The sequence below is a fragment of the Megalopta genalis genome, chromosome 11, assembly GCF_051020955.1.
Source record: "Megalopta genalis isolate 19385.01 chromosome 11, iyMegGena1_principal, whole genome shotgun sequence".
NCBI classification, from domain to species: Eukaryota; Metazoa; Arthropoda; class Insecta; order Hymenoptera; family Halictidae; genus Megalopta; species Megalopta genalis.
Genome location: NC_135023.1, coordinates 14,333,913 through 14,351,243, shown reverse-complemented (window position 1 = coordinate 14,351,243; position 17,331 = coordinate 14,333,913). Strand labels below are relative to the sequence as shown.

The following is a 17,331-nucleotide window of genomic DNA, read 5'->3' as shown; positions in this document are numbered from 1 at the left end:
AGACGGTGCAAAAAATGCATTTCCTGGATTCTATTCAGTGCAATATGCATTCTGCATGGAGAAGGTTGAAGCAGTTTACCCATAAAATTTGTATAGAATTTTTTAAAATGCATTGAAATTTATTGAAATTTATGAGAATTTATTAAAATTTTTGGCCATGTAAATAACGTATACAAAACTGTTCGATACATACAAATATGTATGTTGAAAAGTTACGGGTTAGTCGTGAACATTTTTATTCTGAACTAACGATAGATTTTCATTAAGTAATTGCAAGTATTTTGGATCACCTGAATCTATCATGCAAATGAAAATGTCCGGTCTCACGTAATTCTTTATAAAGTCGTTGAAATTATTAAAGACTTTCGCAGAAAATAATTGAATGAATTTGTTAATCCAGGGATGCATTACAGTAGAAATGATGAATAGTCTAAATAAATTCAGTTTTGTCATTCTTACAGAGCAACTCACGCCAGTCAGTTTTAGTAGGTTTAATTTGAATTGGAAAGTATTCGCTAGATTAGTTTCAGCAAAGTATTTCGGTGAATTAGAAATACATAAAACTGTAACAATAATGTTCAGTGAATAAGAAATACATAAAACTGTAACAATAATGTTCAGTGAATAATAAGCGAGTAATATCAGGAAGCAATCGGTTCCTGACGTTCTATCCGCGAAGTATTAAAATGTAACAAATGTCTTGAATACTTCCTTTCATCCTTAATTGTTCTCTATTAGCCTTCATTTTACGGAAGAATAACGCTACGAGTACTGTTTGCCGGAAAAAAAGTCGTCTTTGTAGTCGAAGTAGCGTGAAACGACCGAATAATTGACGAGTAACTGTTGCTACAATTCCGTCGATGAGAGATCGAAAGATGCTGCGAGTGCACCAATACTATGGCAAAGGTCAAGGAAAAATTCGCTTTCCTTCCACCTTTTACTTCTTAATAAATATCCGGTTTCACGTATCAAAGATTCCTTTACTTAAAGACACTTTAAGTACACCGTACCTACTTTTTAATGGCGTATTTTAATTAATTACGAGAAAATTCGTCGGGAATACATATATGTATCGCTTCGAAGCTTGTACTTTTCAATACAGATTATTAATGCTGAATACGCGAAAAAGCCAATTTGTCGATGATTCTGAAATTAATTAATTATGATGCCTTATGCTCGCGACAGGTGCGCTTCAATTTCGTGTTCCTGTCAATTATAAAACAAACCCGTTAAATTCCGATTTCATTTATATTTTACCATCTCGAGTTGAGTAAACGAAATTTTATTTACTTTAACGCAATAAATGGGTAATCTACTTTACACATAAACGAGCAAATTAACCCACTTCGAGTATATTTACATGCGATATCGTATTTTTCAGTTGGAAAAACGTTCGAATACTTGAAGCCTTGATCGCGTATCGAACGCATCGAGTATCTGATCATTATCGCGACTCTTTTTATTGGAACGTTGTCAGCGTTAGCATTTAGAATATTGTATAAAATATTCGAACGTTAAATAATCACCATTGTCGCGAATTCAATCAGTTGTCTAATAGAACACCATGCATTTCCGACCATGTTCTAGCTATTTAGTATCGAACGCGATGTTCTAGCTTTAAGACAACATGTTCCAACCAAGTTCTGTTTATGACATTAGCATTGATCTCAAAAGAATTACATTCAACTCGAATAATTCTGTTCTTGTCATGCATAAGGATTGACTTCCCAAGACGTTTCCGTACCGTGACTGAACCTTCCTCTTGTGAAAGAAGCTACCACCTTTTCAAGACTTTTTCCCCACGACTGAGTTCTGTTACTATGAAAGAAAATATCCCCTTCCTCGACACATTCTCTGTTCACGAATACTCCTGGAAATACTTGTCTCCGTCCATAGTCTAGACCCAAGCTCCTCGGTTCTAAAGAAGGATTCAACAATTCATGACAATTACAACTCAACTGCAAACCTTCGCACGGTTATGGTTTCATTAAAATGTTTAAATATTGGAAAACGTTTACGTTTTTACAAGGACATGTTATTTTGCAAAGCAACGCCATCAATGCAATACCATTGCTGTCATTGAAACAATTCTACAACCCTCAATCACGATTTTGAATGAAATCAAAATGTTGGAAAAACGCTGACAGGATTCGTTACGATTCAACTTTTACTCAATCAAATCTGCAATCCTCTAACACAGTATTAAATCGCATCAAAGTGTAGTAAAAACGCTTATGAAAATTCGTTTTGATAAAACTTTATTAAATCAGTTCTGCAATCCTTAATTACAATGTGTTCCATAAGTCCGCTATAAATTCGTATATAATTCGTCTCTGCAATCTTTACGAGCACGTATTTTATCGCGTCGCATAGTAAAATGTTTTATAATGCATAAACATCAGCAGCCTGCTTTATCACCCATTATGTTAACAAACAAATAGCCGGCGCTGCTCGCAGAAACGCGGTTCGCGTCCTTCCTCGCGCGAAACATGGTGATCAGCATTATCTTGTAAGCACGTGGGAATACTTCACTTTTGCCCGAGTTCCCGTTTCGCATGTCGCGCGTGTCCCACAAACCCGAAACACTGGCGGGAAACGAGCCGCTACCATGTTTACATAACAAAAATAGAAACAAGAACAGTCCCGCGTTGCTATTTATAGATCACACGACTATGTTTGTTGACGGTTGTGAAAAAATTCACAACGTAAACTGGATTGCGTCGGGGCGCGTTGTTTTCGGTGGAGTTGCCACTTGTCGGCTCGAGTACAATTTTTAATTGAATTAAGTGTCCCTCGTATCGTAGAGGAGTATTTTTATTTATTTTTTCAAGTGGCATATCATTGTCATTTTTAAAAAAGTTTATTTATATTGCTGCGTTATTCAGATTCATGCGAATTTATATTCATTTGATTAGTATGTTACAATGAATCATGATGAAACCTCTATCTACATTTGACCTATAATTACATTAACTAATCAATTTTACAATTCAGTTTCGTTGATAGACTATAATGATAACGGACTGACGATCATCCGACAAGCAATGATAAATCTACGTCGTTGACAAGGCAATAAGAAATTTGTTTGTAAAACATAGCACATTTTTCTTATCGCAGCACGATTTTTTATTTTATTAAACTGTAAGATCGTACATAAACTCGTTCAGCGTTATTGACTGAACGCACAGTTCTTATCATATAAAAATTTCCTTAAAAATAAGCTAAAAATTGACAGCTTAACACGTATGGCACCGAATACTCTGTCAACCGTCTTGCATTTTCCAGATCCCAACAAAATTTCGTCGATCGAGTAAACCTCGAAACTTCGTCTCCAAATCCGAACAAATCATTCGAATCGCGCTGCAACAAAACCCTCGGACACCCAAGATACTTGCAAAACCAAGGAACACGAATTCAACTCGCTAACAAACGCGCAGCAGCAATAGCGTCCGTCAGTCCGTCAGGCTGGTTCCGTCGAGAGGAAGAGCCACGAAAACAATAGCCGGCAAAAAGGCTCTCGCCTTCGTCGGGCAAGATAAGCGTCGCGGCGTTTAATCGGCAGCCAATCGGACCGGGGGGTGTACCGCTGACAGACCAATGGTCGTCGAGCCGTTATCAAGCCTCGTCGACACTCATATAACAGATCGCGAGTCCTGGCGAGTCCAGTACAGAGGGTCGGAAGCGAGTACGGAGCGGGGACCGACGGTAGTTCGCGGCGTTTACATTCGTTCCTCTTTGGCCGCGAGTCCGGTGTCCTCTTTTTCCGCGTCGATCATCCGCGAGACCAGGCCGCTCTCCTTCGTCGACGCCGTTGTCCGCGAGCGAGAGACACCCGCGAGCACACCGAACCGAACTGTGCGAAGGAAGGCCAAACGCGATCGTACCTATTCGTAACTGGTGCGCGGCGCCGTTTCGTATCAGTCGGTCCGCTGATCGTCGCGCTATTCAGCCGCGCGAGCGAGCCAGGCCCGCTTGAATCGGCCGGCTAACTTCGCAGCCAGCCAGCTGACTTCCTCGCCTTCTTCGAGTTCTCCGTCCTCCAACGACCACCGGACACTGCCGCCGGTTCACGCCGCCATGATCGCCACCACCCCCGCAGCAGCAGATCGCAACCAACGAGCCACGATGCAACTCGGACGAGCGATCCTTGTTTTGGCCGCGATCGCCTTGACCGGTGCCGCCTCGATCGGACGTGTCAACAACAAGGCCAGGGACTGCAATAGGTGAGTGAAAGGGAAACCGAGAAGGTGCCTGGCCAGACTCCGTCGCGATCGAATCGCTCGTTCGGCCGTTCCCGCGTTGCTTCGCACGATGGGAACCTGGTTTCCCGCAGACACGTTGGTTGCCTCGCGGCTCTACCGCACAGTGAAATCGTTTCGGATCAAGATTTGTCAATCGTGGTATGCTGAGTGCGGCGTCTGCCCGATGGCAGGCTCTTTCGATGGATTTATTCGTACGGTTGGCTCGAGAAGCTTCGGCACCTTTGACAATCGTTTGCTTTAACGTCTTTGTAGAACTGACGCTGGAGGTACTAGACAATGGGAGAAACTGGTTTGTTGTAGCACTTTTGTGTAAACTGGTAAGTCTGAAGTGATGCTGCTTTGTTGTAGGACATTGTAATGGGAAGTCTGAAGTGAATCTGGTTTGTTGTAGGACTTTGTAATAATTGAATGGAAAGTTTGAAGTGTAGCCATTTTGCTGTAGGTCTTTGTAATAGTTAAATGGAAAGTTTGAAGTAAGGCTGCTTTGTTGTAGGACATTGTAATGGGAAGTCTGAAGTGTATCTGGTTTGTTGTAGGACTTTGTAATAATTGAATGGAAAGTTTGAAGTGTAGCCATTTTACTGTAGGTCTTTGTAATAGTTAAATGGAAAGTCTGAAGTAAGGCTGCTTTGTTGTAGGTTTTTGTAATAATTGAATTGAAGGGCTGAAATGTAGCTGTTTTTTGTTGTTAGACTTTGTAATAATTGAATGGAAAGTCTGAAGTAAAGCTGCTTTGTTGTAGGACTTTGTAGTAACTGAATGGAAAGTTTGAAGTGAATTTGCTTTGTTGTAGAACTTTGTAATAATTGAATGGAAAGCTTAAAGTGTAGCTGTTTTGCTGTAGATCATTGTAATAGTTAAATGGAAAGTCTAAAGTAAAGCTGCTTTGTTGTAATTTTTTGTAATAATTGAATGGAATGTCTGAACTCAATCTGCTGTGTTGTAGCACTTTGTGATAATTGAATTCAAAGTTTGAAGTGTAGCTATTTTGTTGCAGGTCTTTGTTATAATTAAATAGAAAGCCTAATGTTAGGTTACTTCGTTGTATGTCTTTGTAATAATTAAATAAAAAGTCTGAAGTGTAGCTGGTTTCTTGTAGGATTTTTGTAATAATTAAATGGAAAGTCTGAAGTGTGTCATTGGTTCCTTGACAACTGCGCCAGCTTTTGGGATTGTAGATTGTGGTCACGCTACTTTCTTTGTGCGAAACTGGAGATTGTAACGCACGTGTAACGATAGGGAAGTGTCAAAAGGATTAGATTCCATGTTTTTTCTTTGTTGGTGTAATGTTTCGAGTCGATTTGTTATTTCTATTGTTAGGGAAGATGTAACAAAGTGGAGTCGTTGACTTCTTCTTGATATAGAATTTAGAATAAAGAGGGAACAGAAGGTAATCGTTGATTTCTCGACGACTGCGACATTGAAATAGAATAAAGACAGAGCAAAGAGAAATCGTAGATGATGGGTGTTATTATCAATTTGACTTTCTTCGTGTAAAAATCAAGATTCACGAACCTTGGACTAATCGGTGTTTAGTATCTCCAGTGTTAAAGAAGAGAAAACGAAGAACGTACCGTTGCTATAAATACTCGTCACATTAGATCGACTTTCTCTCTGTATAAAATTGAACAAGTGTGTCCAGAAGGTGACAAACGAATTCGATTTCGTGGGACTTTAATTGACGCTGAATCGGCAGTCAACGTGTTAAACGCTGCGGAACGCTCTTGGCCCAGAAACTACGATCTTTTCTGATGGATTTCGACGGATCTCTTCTTGCCTTCATTACCAAGAACATTCTTTTATTTACTTGGATTTTTATTTCTTTTATGAGAGGAACCCTTTAGTTTGTAACCGAAACGATTGAAACGATTGAAACGATTCCACTGTTCCGGTCGGCTTCACGTTTCGCTTATTAAAACTGGAGAAAACGCAGAGTTCGATTGAATGCTTTAAAATGCTCCGGTTTCACCGACTGTTTTTATGGTGTTCGTTAGTTTTATCGAATACAGATCAGTGTAACCAGAATTAAATTATAATTGACTTCGTTTTGTGAAATACGATGCGAAAACTCTTTTTAGCCTTTTTTTAAGCATCGCTAAGTGAATAGAATGAGAATCTTACTGGAACAATTCCGTCTGAAGAAAACAGTGTGATGCTGTTGCAATAATGTTTATGGCCATTCTTCAGTATTCATTTGTTATGATAAAGATTGGAAGACAAATCAACTTGAAACAATGTCGTTATCTTGTTAAGAGAATGAAGTATTTTACTCATGTCTTACATTTTTTATATAAAAGAATTTAACCATAAGTTTTCTGCACATTCAATTAATATAACCACAATAATCTCTTGTTGACAATAAATGACGAAAAATATAACGATATTAGCAACAAGCACAGCTAAATTAACGAAACAATATTCGGTACATTCAGATTCTAAGAAAATCATAGTTCACGCAAGTTTCAATTTTCAAAAATACACGAAAACAGCTGAAATGTTATAAAAATGTCTACAATAATTGTCTGCAATTGAAAACTGTTTACCACAGAAAAGTGGCGTATAAATCAGTGCAAACACTCGGAGATCGTGCGTAGAATCGCACCGCATTTCTCTAACGCACAAGTTCACTGGCACTTCGATTCGAAACTAATTAATGTATCGCGCTGAATCTTTACGCCTCGCAAAACAACGATGAAAGAAAGTCAGCTAGAAAATTACACTCCGCAGTGATTTTACGTAAAGCACCGCCACTTCAATCATCCGTGGCATTTAGAAAGTCATAGTGAATCCAGAAGAAGCACAAATGAAAAGAAAGGAAAGAGTAACATCGAGCCATTGCGTCGTCCTCGTCGTCGTCGTCGTCGTCGTTGCTCCGTTGCATAAACCGAGCGAGTTCCAATCGGAGAGAAGAAATTTCCACATCGTGGACCAGTAGTAATTAACTCCGGATTTCACTGCGGCTCATTCGATACGTAACAATAACCGAGAGTCTGGGAAGTCAGTGCCCCGTAAATATAACGATAATGCCTCGGAACGAATTAAACGCTATTAATGTGTTTACATCGACGTACTACCATGGACGGCAGTTTCTATTTTTATGGGTGACATTTTCCTTTCACTTTATTCAATAAAATCGCCACGGCCCTGTCGGAGACCGCGCGAGTTATTCACTATTAGACAGATACGGCAATCAAACGACACTTACACGTCCCATTAATTACAAATATACCGTCGCAGGCGGTCGCCGAGACCGTTATAGATCATGAAATCACGAAATTTCATGTTTCCCAGAAATTGTTTCCTTCGAAATGAACCGAATGAAATGTAATTAAAAGTATACGAAATATTGTAGATATTTATGGTTAGACAGTTGTAGTAATTAAATGACGATTACACGTATCATTCATTACTAATATGTTGTAGTGATTGCTCCCTGATATTATCGGAAACAAAATTTTATATCTTTTATATTTGTTGAAAATGTATCAGATATAGCATTTTGCTCTTACGGAAAATCGAATCCCATGTTTGTTTTGTTTAAAATGTAAAAACTGTTTAACAACGGCAGCTATACGTTGTTAGAATGACAGTAATTTGATTCATTAATTGCGATTATGCCGTTGTTACTGCTCGCTGTTATTATCACAGACAACATTTCGTTTCCATTTTGATGAAAATGTAAAAATTCTTTTCCGACAGCTACGTTACTAAAATGACGGTAATTTGTACCATTAATTATAATGATGCCGTTGTTACTGCACGCAGGTATTATTGCGGACAATGACAATTCATGGTGCTCATAAAGCAAATAAAATTTCGTGCTTGTTTTCTTAACACTGTGAAAATGATTTTGTGGACGGCTAGGTGCGCTATTAAAACGACAGTAATCTGTTTCGTGAATTACAAAGATGCTGTTGCCACTGCTCGCAGATATTATTTCAGAAAATAAAATTTCACGTTTCTTTTACGGAAAAAATAGCATTGCATGTTCAGCTTGTTAAAAAAGTAAAACTTATTGCTTAAACGGTGACGTCATTCAAATGACAGAGATTTGTTTTATTAATTATAAATGAATAATTCTAATCGAAACTATTATGAATTTGTTGAAACGCAGAAACAACGGGAATGCTGGAAAACCGTCTGCCAGAACAACTGTCGAATCAGCTTATTTGTCGATCGCAGTTTCGTCAATCGCGAGTGATAAAATTTCAGCGCGGCTCAATTAATTCTTGCAGAGAGTGATTCGATGTTCGCAGAAAAACGAAGCAGCAATCGTGCGCGTCCAGAGATGAAACATCGCTTTGAGAGCTCTCGCGTTTCGCATCGAATGTATCGCAACTATGGCGACTCTGTTGTCCACGGAAACCTCCGAAACCCCAGATAAACTCGGCCTCGTGGATAGATCAATGAAAGAAATATTTCAGTATCGCCCGAGTAATATCTCCGGCGTCGATCATGCGAAAAACGCGAGAAACTTGTCGGGCCTTTACGAGCGTATCTCGAGGAGAGTGCGGTGCACTTCTGAGTGTTTACGCAGTTGTTGCCACGATAAGGACAGTTGTAATTCATATAAAAATAATCACCGACCATAATCTCGCGACGCGTTCGAACGTCCGGCCAATTAAACCCGTAATTTTTCTGCGTTATCTGCGCCGCCGCGCTAGAGGAATTGCACCGACCAAAATGGTTTTGCATCGAAATTACACAACCGTATCAACCTCATAATTGCTAACATTTCATTATTTGACGGTCCATTTAGAAACTTCGCGTTCGCAATTAATGAATGCGGCAAGCAACGAAGAATACTTCGTGTAGTTTTGATAACAATTAGTCGTATTGTATGCAACGATGAATTGCTTGTACATGTTTCTCTTTCTCTATGTCTCTCTTTGTCTTTCGCGGTAATTAAAGCGATGAATATTTTGCAGCATTGTTTCCGCCGCTATTGTATCGAAGAATAATTTTATTGACGCCTATCACGGAATCTCCACAAGTGATGTGATCTTAGATTTTTTTTTATTTTTGCATGGTTAAACTCGTAAACGTAATCAATGAACTGCGGATCATTATGCATTTGTCGCATGTGCGAATTTATAAAGTACCAGAAACTGATAATATTTCTATGTCATATCAGAAATACTATCTTGGCCAATGGACAGTTTTTTCATATTTTAGTTTTCGTACGATTAGCAATATCTTTCTGCAGTATGCAGGAAACCAAGGAATACTAACGATTTTGTTTACGTTCTTACACTTCACGTTATAAACGTATGAATATGTATTATTTGTGGAATCATCTGTTAATTTGCATTTAATGAAATGGTAATGTTCTATCGAAGGGGTTTGATCATTTATCAGTTCATAAGGTTCATAGAAATATTTTTATAAATATACATTATCAGTTAAATCGATCATATAAACAGAAGAGTATAATTAGAATTCGAGAATCTGTAGAAAATTGCATTGATTAAATTTTATACTTTCGAGATTCGTTCAAAATTGCATCACCATTTAAATTGATCCTAAAACTAGAAGAGTATCGCATTTTATAATCTGCAGAAAGATCTTAATAATTGAATCTCATGCCCTTGGATATTTATTTATAATTCTGTCGCAATTTAAATGAATTCTAAAACTAGAAGATTGCAATTTAAGATTTTAGCATCTATAGGAAAATATTAATAATTAAATTTCATGTTCTTAGAGATTCCTTTGAAAATTGCATCACTGTTCAAATGAACTTCAAAAATAGAAGAATACAGTTAGCATTTTATAATCCACAAAGAGATTGTAACAAGTGCATTTTTCATTTTTTGAGAATTGTTATGTGATCGACTGGATTGTTTGTGAATAGAAAACATCTATAGTTCCGTTCCTTTCCGGCAATAACAGTCGTCTGTCGAGAACGAACTTTAAAAAAGCTTGATAGATTCCCACTTCCGGCTATGCGTTTATTTACAACTGGTTGCGTACCACACCGTCGCAAGGTTGCAGTCGGCAGTTGCAGCCGTCGTAGACTGCACACGGCTCTTTTATGCAATCGCTTCGCGCATCCGCACCTATCATTATATACCCTTTTTCCATGCATAAAACGGTATGGGAATCCAAGCAAAAAACCCGATGGTAGACGGAACTCGCGTGCAATGATAATGAGATCGATAAGATTGAAAGTCTTCTTCGCACTCGTCCGTAGATTTACGGAAAACCGCAATGCTGCTTGCACAAAGGAATTGTTGCCGTTTCCTTCAGTGAAATTGCAAGCGAAATAGAGACGCTTGTTGAGCAATGAAAGGCTTATTGAATGTCAAATATGAAGTCAGCTTATAAATCTGTATTTTCTCTCTACCGTGCACTTTGCTGCAGGAAGATGTGCATAACGAGACTTTTATGATAATACAGTTTTCTGAGAATCGGTTTAAACAAATTTGATTCTTCTGTTAGCGATTTCATTGTAGTCTCGAGAAGATGAGGATTTTATTTAATCTTTTCCAAGGTTCTAATTATGCTGCCTTTTAGGAGATCAAATAGACTCCGAGTGCGTTAAATTCTTCTGTTTATACGGTAATTGTTTTGAGCATTATGCGATCGTTACACTACATGAAAAATAGCAGTTTTGACAAGCTGGAATTCTAATCGTAAAGAATTAATTTATATCTTTAATTTCTCTTGTATGTAGGATTAAATGGAGGACAATGTCACTTTTAACGCACCGAGAAATTTATTTTCTACTGTTCTACTGTCCTATTGTTCTTCGAATCAGTTCTATTTTTAAAACTACGGATGAGGAATAATCTTATCTTAGTAAGGTTAACAACTGGCATTGCTTCCTCGTCAATGAAACTGAAATGAAATTTTTAAAGCTCGCCCTCTGCATGGCGTACGAAAGATTTAAAAATTCTGAAAATTCAGTCGTATATACAGATGAACAAATGAAAAATATCGTAGCATGTCTCTCCATCTATTTATTAAATTGTTGAGCTCAGAGAAATCAATAACGTTTCGTGCGAACAGTCATTCAGCTGCTAATGAAGTGATATTTATTAAACTTCTTGCATTCATAAAATCAATTAGCACTCGTCGATTTATTACGAAACATCTTTCAATCTTGCTTCAACGTTGATTAAAACAGAGAGGACTGTAATTAAGATTCATCGCTCGAATAGAAAATAATTGTTATAAACATTCTGTAGGTCTTCGCTACGAGAGGACGCGAAGATTGTAACACAATGAGTATTGTTATTAGCATTATTGTTGTATAAGCATTCAAATTATTGTTAAAGCAGAATTCTAGGCTACGTAAAAACATAAAATTTATGTGTCAGCAACAGCGAGAAAAAAATCTTCGTTAATGTATGATTAAGGAGACATTAAGGAGCTCGTTAACTGGACTGGTTACTTTAGTCAGAAACTGGTCGGTTCGATTAATTAATGAACCTCTCCAACATGGTCACACACGTGCAGTTTAATTATTCGTACTTACACAAAAAGCCACACCAGCAGCAAAAGTGAAACTAACAGATGTTCATTTCCGAAAGTTTCAAAAAGTCGATAATGCAAAATTGTTGTGCAAACTTCAGCTTATTGTTTCAGCATAGTTTGCATATTCTAGCGTACCACGAGTGCATAAAATATTCAGATTCGCGGAGTTTATGCATTTATGAAAAAGCGAATGAGTGGAACAGGAAACAGAAGTGAAGAGAATAAAAAAATTCAGGAACGCTGTTACATTATTTTCAATCTCTTAGACCTATTAAAACTAACATTTACACGTCTACCATCCAAAACAAGGTCATAGAAGTGAAGTATTTTATGCATTTATGACGGAAGTGCATAGGTCAAATCAAAAACTGGACGAATATTAGAAAAATTTAAGGGTATTGTGCCATTAATTTTAATTTATTATTTTTATTAGTTTTATTTTAACTTGTTGAGAAAGAAAAGAAACTTTTTATTTTATTTTTAGTTATCACAATTGAGATAGAAAACTTTTATTTTGCATAAAGTTCCGCAGTCTGACCATCGCCAGGGATATATTATTATCTTCAGTTGTATGCGTCGTTTTATCAAAACCATAGCAACAATGTTATTATTATTATTATTATTATTATTATTATTATTATTATTATTATTATTATTATTATTACTACTATTATTTATTTGCTGACGGCCATATTGCTTTGTGCACATTAAAAGTAATAGTATAAACTTATATAAGAATGTTATAGGAATCTACCTCATTATTATTGCAAACATATAAAGAGAACGCGTTATTTGCTGCACTGTTTCGTAAAAATTCGGCTTTCTTTCGTCTGTTAAAATTATCTTTACGATAGTGAGAAGCGGAAGTTGCCACAACATCGTGAATCAATTTCGATAAGGTGCTTGCTATCGGAACTACGAAAAGTAATTCGGCTTGCCCGAAATCGCGCGAGTCACCGTCGTTTTCGGAACCCCAAAAAGCCGCTTTTATCGATTTTAGTCGAAACTTATTAGACTCTTTAAAAAATGACGGCACTTTTTCAGGGAACTCAAATCATTTCTCAATCGATAGCTTTCTTCAGTTTTATCGATGATCGATCATTTTAATCACGATTAGCGGTTCATTTGATTTAAGAAATCATTATTTCCGTTAATCACAAGACTCTATTAACACTTTAATTGCCGCGTCACCCATACGTGGCTGACAGAATTATTTATTTAATTTTTAAAAATTCATTGTTAAGCCATCATAATTTCTTAACTTTATTAAGATTAGCAAGAGATGAGAATGTTCAACAAATAATTGATGTCATACAATTTTGTTTTACAGATCTAATGAATTTAATGTTTTATTCAGTTGAATAAAATATTTTTCGATTTATTAAATTTTTGAGAGGCGTTAACGTTAAATACATTTTTATTCAAACAATTCGTAACTTTTTATCTTTCATGCGGACAAATAAATTGGTAACAAATTCCTGTAAAAGTTCGACGCTCATGAATCACATCCACGCCGTAGACACGTCGTGACATTGAAATACAACCGCAGCAACAGGTTCTTATCTTTTTAGGGCATTTAGTATTAACGCTTATCGACAATGTATTTTTATCGTCGCTGGTTTCGGTCAAACATCGCCGGTACGCTCGCGCGTTCTTTGTCGAATGATTGGTAATTAGATTGGTTCTATTTTTGAGACGAAGTTATTCGCGAGCAGAAGAGTGAAACGACACGGCACAAAAGAATTCTGAGCTCGTTCACCGGCGCATCTTAAAATAACAACAGCAAATGGTGCGGCAGCACTTTCAACGCGATTAAATGTAATTGAACCGACCTTATTGTTGCGCCGCGAATTCAGTTCAATGGCTTACCTTCGAGTTCAAGGCTAATTCATAATTCATTGCCGTCTTGCATGGCGATTTCCGCTTTTTTTGTTCCCTTTGCAACTCGGTGAAAACTGCTTTTTGCATGCGTTTAACAGATTCGTTAGTCTGGTTAACCGCTTTGTTAGAGAAAAAAACTTGTCCAATCAGAGCCCGCCGGTTGCTCGGGATCGATTTCAGTCGCCTTGAATTCGCCGCGGTCGAAAAAACGTGTGCACACCGTGCCAATCAGTCGTATTTTCTGCATTCGTAATTCGAAAATTAATCAGTTCTTTCCCAAGCTTTCTAAAATCGATTAAAACCCAATGAAATTGTTCGTTCGTATTTCTGCTCAGAAATATTACTGTTTATTTTTTATTTAAACATACGAATTCCTTACGGGCTTATTTAGCTAAATTTTACGAACATAGAGAGAAGGACGTATTCGTATAACAGTAATATAAATTACATTTAATACTTATTATTATTTTTTTAAAACCTTATGGAACATTATAGCTAATTTTTAAGAAAAATCTGTGAATAATGAACATGAACCGTTCTCAATCATCGCAGGATTAGATATCCCCTATATTTCAAAATAATCGACCACAGATTTACTCTGAATTATTTTCTATCCTGAATCAATTTTCAAAATCACGCAACAGAAAATTAATTGCTCTGTCAGACTCTTGTCTGAAATTGTCTGTGATTTATTTCTAGAGTCATTATTTATAGAAATGAATTTCTAAAAAGACAAAGTTAAAACTTCCAGAGAAGTCTATTCAACGATAATTTCAACATATCGAATCTGTTACTGTGGAAAATAGACTTTTACTTTACCTGACTTTCCGATGATAACAAAATAAATTGATGTCATAGGAGATCAATAAAACATGTGTTTCATGTTTTCCTGAAGAATTATTGACACAATTTCTCTGAGAAAATATCAGATGCTTAAACGTGTGGAACCTGCGTCGTTCGAATTTTATTGCTCGGCAAAATTAAAGGGGGAGCACTACCCTCGATAGTTGAAAATTGTTCTCCCATACTCCGTTGAGCGTTTTCACCTCTATAAATTTCGTGTTTCAGCATCTATAATCTCTCTACCTCTTCGAAAACATACTTCATCCGTAAAATATTTCAAATTTATGAAGCCGGAGGCTAACACTTCACTGGAGGACAATTCCCAGCTTTCCAGGGGATCGTTTCATCCCTTAAATCTAGATTCTGACGTAGCCATAAAACTGTGGTTCCCTTAGATTTTCGTACCTCTCCACATTTCTTTATCAGGTTTATTTATTTATCGTTTATTAATATTATTGTTTATCAATATTATTAGCGCTATTATTTATCATTTTATTCAATTAACGATTATTCATTCTTTGTCACAAATTATTCTATTTATTCGAATAATAATAATATAATAGTAATGATAAATAATACAATAATATAATAACATAATAATACAATAATATAATAATATAATAATATAATAATATAATAATATAATAATATAATAATATAATAATATAATAATATAATAATAATATAATATTAATATTACATAATTTTATAAGAATAGATTTACACGATTACATTCAGGATCAGTTCATTTCGAATAAATCGATAAACCATGAAAAAGAACTTTAAAGAAATAATTTCGATAGAACTTGTTACATCACACACACACATATCGATCTAAATAATTTAATTGATCACAAATGAAATTATTGCAGTTTTTAAATAATTTAAAATATACTTCTCCTTACACGTAATTCTAGAAATAAATATAACGATAATTATTATTGACTTTGGAAAAATAAACTGAAATATCAAAGTGATTACCCAATAAATTATTATGGAGCCATTGAATTCATTATCTTATATTTACTGTTATAACTTGACCTTTGGCATTTGAATAGGTCAATTTACATTAAATCTCTCAGGAAAATTCGTGTTCGTTACAATAAACTGCGAATTCCAAGATGGATTTAGTTGCGTTCCAGATAATTGGCGCCAGAGCAAGATAAATTTCAATCAGATTGGACAATGCTCTCAAATCCCATTGAACTTCTATAGCGCTGTCCAATGATAAATAGAATAGAATCGAGGGTTCGAATAACGTCCAGTATAACTGCTGTAATTTACGAGTACACCGGCCGAGAAATCGTTGGGAATCTTCCGCCGAAGGGGATGTTCTCCTCGCCTCGGCTGGCGATCGTGGGAAACGATGCCGCGACACCGAATACCGATTCTTTTCGATTATCAGTTCCCGCAGAATCGGCAATAATCACGGAAAGTTTCAGTTACAGTGACCCGAATCCTCGAAGTAAGATAACAAGAATGCGCAATGGATAACAACAATATTTGCTCATCGAAATTTTTGACGTAACTTTGCGCAAAATAATGCTCAGCATTTCATTACGAAACAGTTGATTTTCGGTGCATCGTTATTTTATCAGAAATTACTTCAGCCAGAATTTCTTTTTTAAATATTTAATTTATTTCGTAATAATAATAATAAAATTAATTAGATATTATTAATAAAATTAATGATAATAAGCAATTAGCGACCACTTTTGGGATAACAGTTGTAGGGTTACATGTAGCGTAATATATACAATAGTTTTACATTAAATTTTCACATTGTTTTCATAATCCACGCTTTTTAAGTTACTATACAATTTCGCTAAACAATTTGTTTAACCAGAAGTATTTTATCCAAAAATCTACGTCACAGTCTAAGTTATAATTGCGGTAACTCTATATGCACAAGTTCAATTTGATTCCTAGAAAACCCTGCCCGTTGTGCATGAGTAATTTTATCCGAAAATCGATACTTGCAAATGCTTTTCCGATCCGCTATGGCAGATCAAACCGGGTCGAACGGAAAAATGAGGAATAGTGGGAAAAGTTTGCAAATACTTCGCGAATCGTTCCTGGTCTACGCGTTTCAGTGAGAAGATTTTTTCGTTTGGTTTCGGCGACCAGATAGCATCGTTTCCCATGGGAGTACAGCCATTCGTTGCCGGTGTAATGTCGCCATAAAGGTGGCTTTACGAGGCCGACGAAAGGGAGCCTCGTCGATGTTCCATAAATTCGCAGCACAGGTTGATACCAAGGCAAAGTGGCCGATGATAATGGCTCTGTGCCCTCTGAAGTGATCGGATTATAATCCAAGAAGCGCCTTACAACCCGTATTTAGCCTCGCCGGATGGATCCTAATCAAAGGTGCCATATCAGAGACCGTGCCCAGGCTTCCGTAAAGTTCTATTAATTAACTGATAATTTCGGATCGCGTAAATTCCCCAAACACGCGATTCGCGATAATTTATGAAAGAGTCTCTGTGGACAGTCGTAAACGAATCCATCTTTTTCTACTCTGCATATCTCACTGAAGGATCATATTATCTATTATATAGCGTAATTGTAATAATAATGTAAACATTATTGTAACAACCAGACTGTAGATTTTTATGGAAAATAAAAATTGTTTCCATTAATTACAAGATGGAGAAACTACGTAGAGATTTATTTATTTTCTTAATCATTCTAATGAGTAGACATTAATACAATAACATTCTCGAATTCTATAAATATTTTTGATATTTTGCATTCGTCCTATTCATTTGTTCATAAAAGCATAAAATCCGTGATCTAGTAATAATTTTGTGAAATATCGAAAGTGAAAGATTAGAACAAACATAACATAATATTGAGGAATAACAAA

At 36.4% G+C, this 17,331-nt stretch overlaps 1 protein-coding gene across 2 annotated transcripts in view; it reads left to right on the top strand.

Annotated features, from left to right (window-relative positions):
* The window catches only part of LOC117219123 (trehalase), a 167,255-nt gene that overhangs the window by 93,821 nt on the left and 56,103 nt on the right, over window positions 1-17,331 (top strand). The window contains exon 2 of one of the 2 annotated variants that reach the window (XM_033468033.2): window positions 3,286-4,223. In XM_033468033.2, coding sequence (XP_033323924.2) covers window positions 4,078-4,223 — 146 coding nt within the window. In that variant the 5' untranslated portion in view covers window positions 3,286-4,077. Of the gene's footprint in view, window positions 1-3,230; window positions 4,224-17,331 lie in introns of those variants that run through there. The other variant, XM_033468034.2, reaches the window with a different exon arrangement.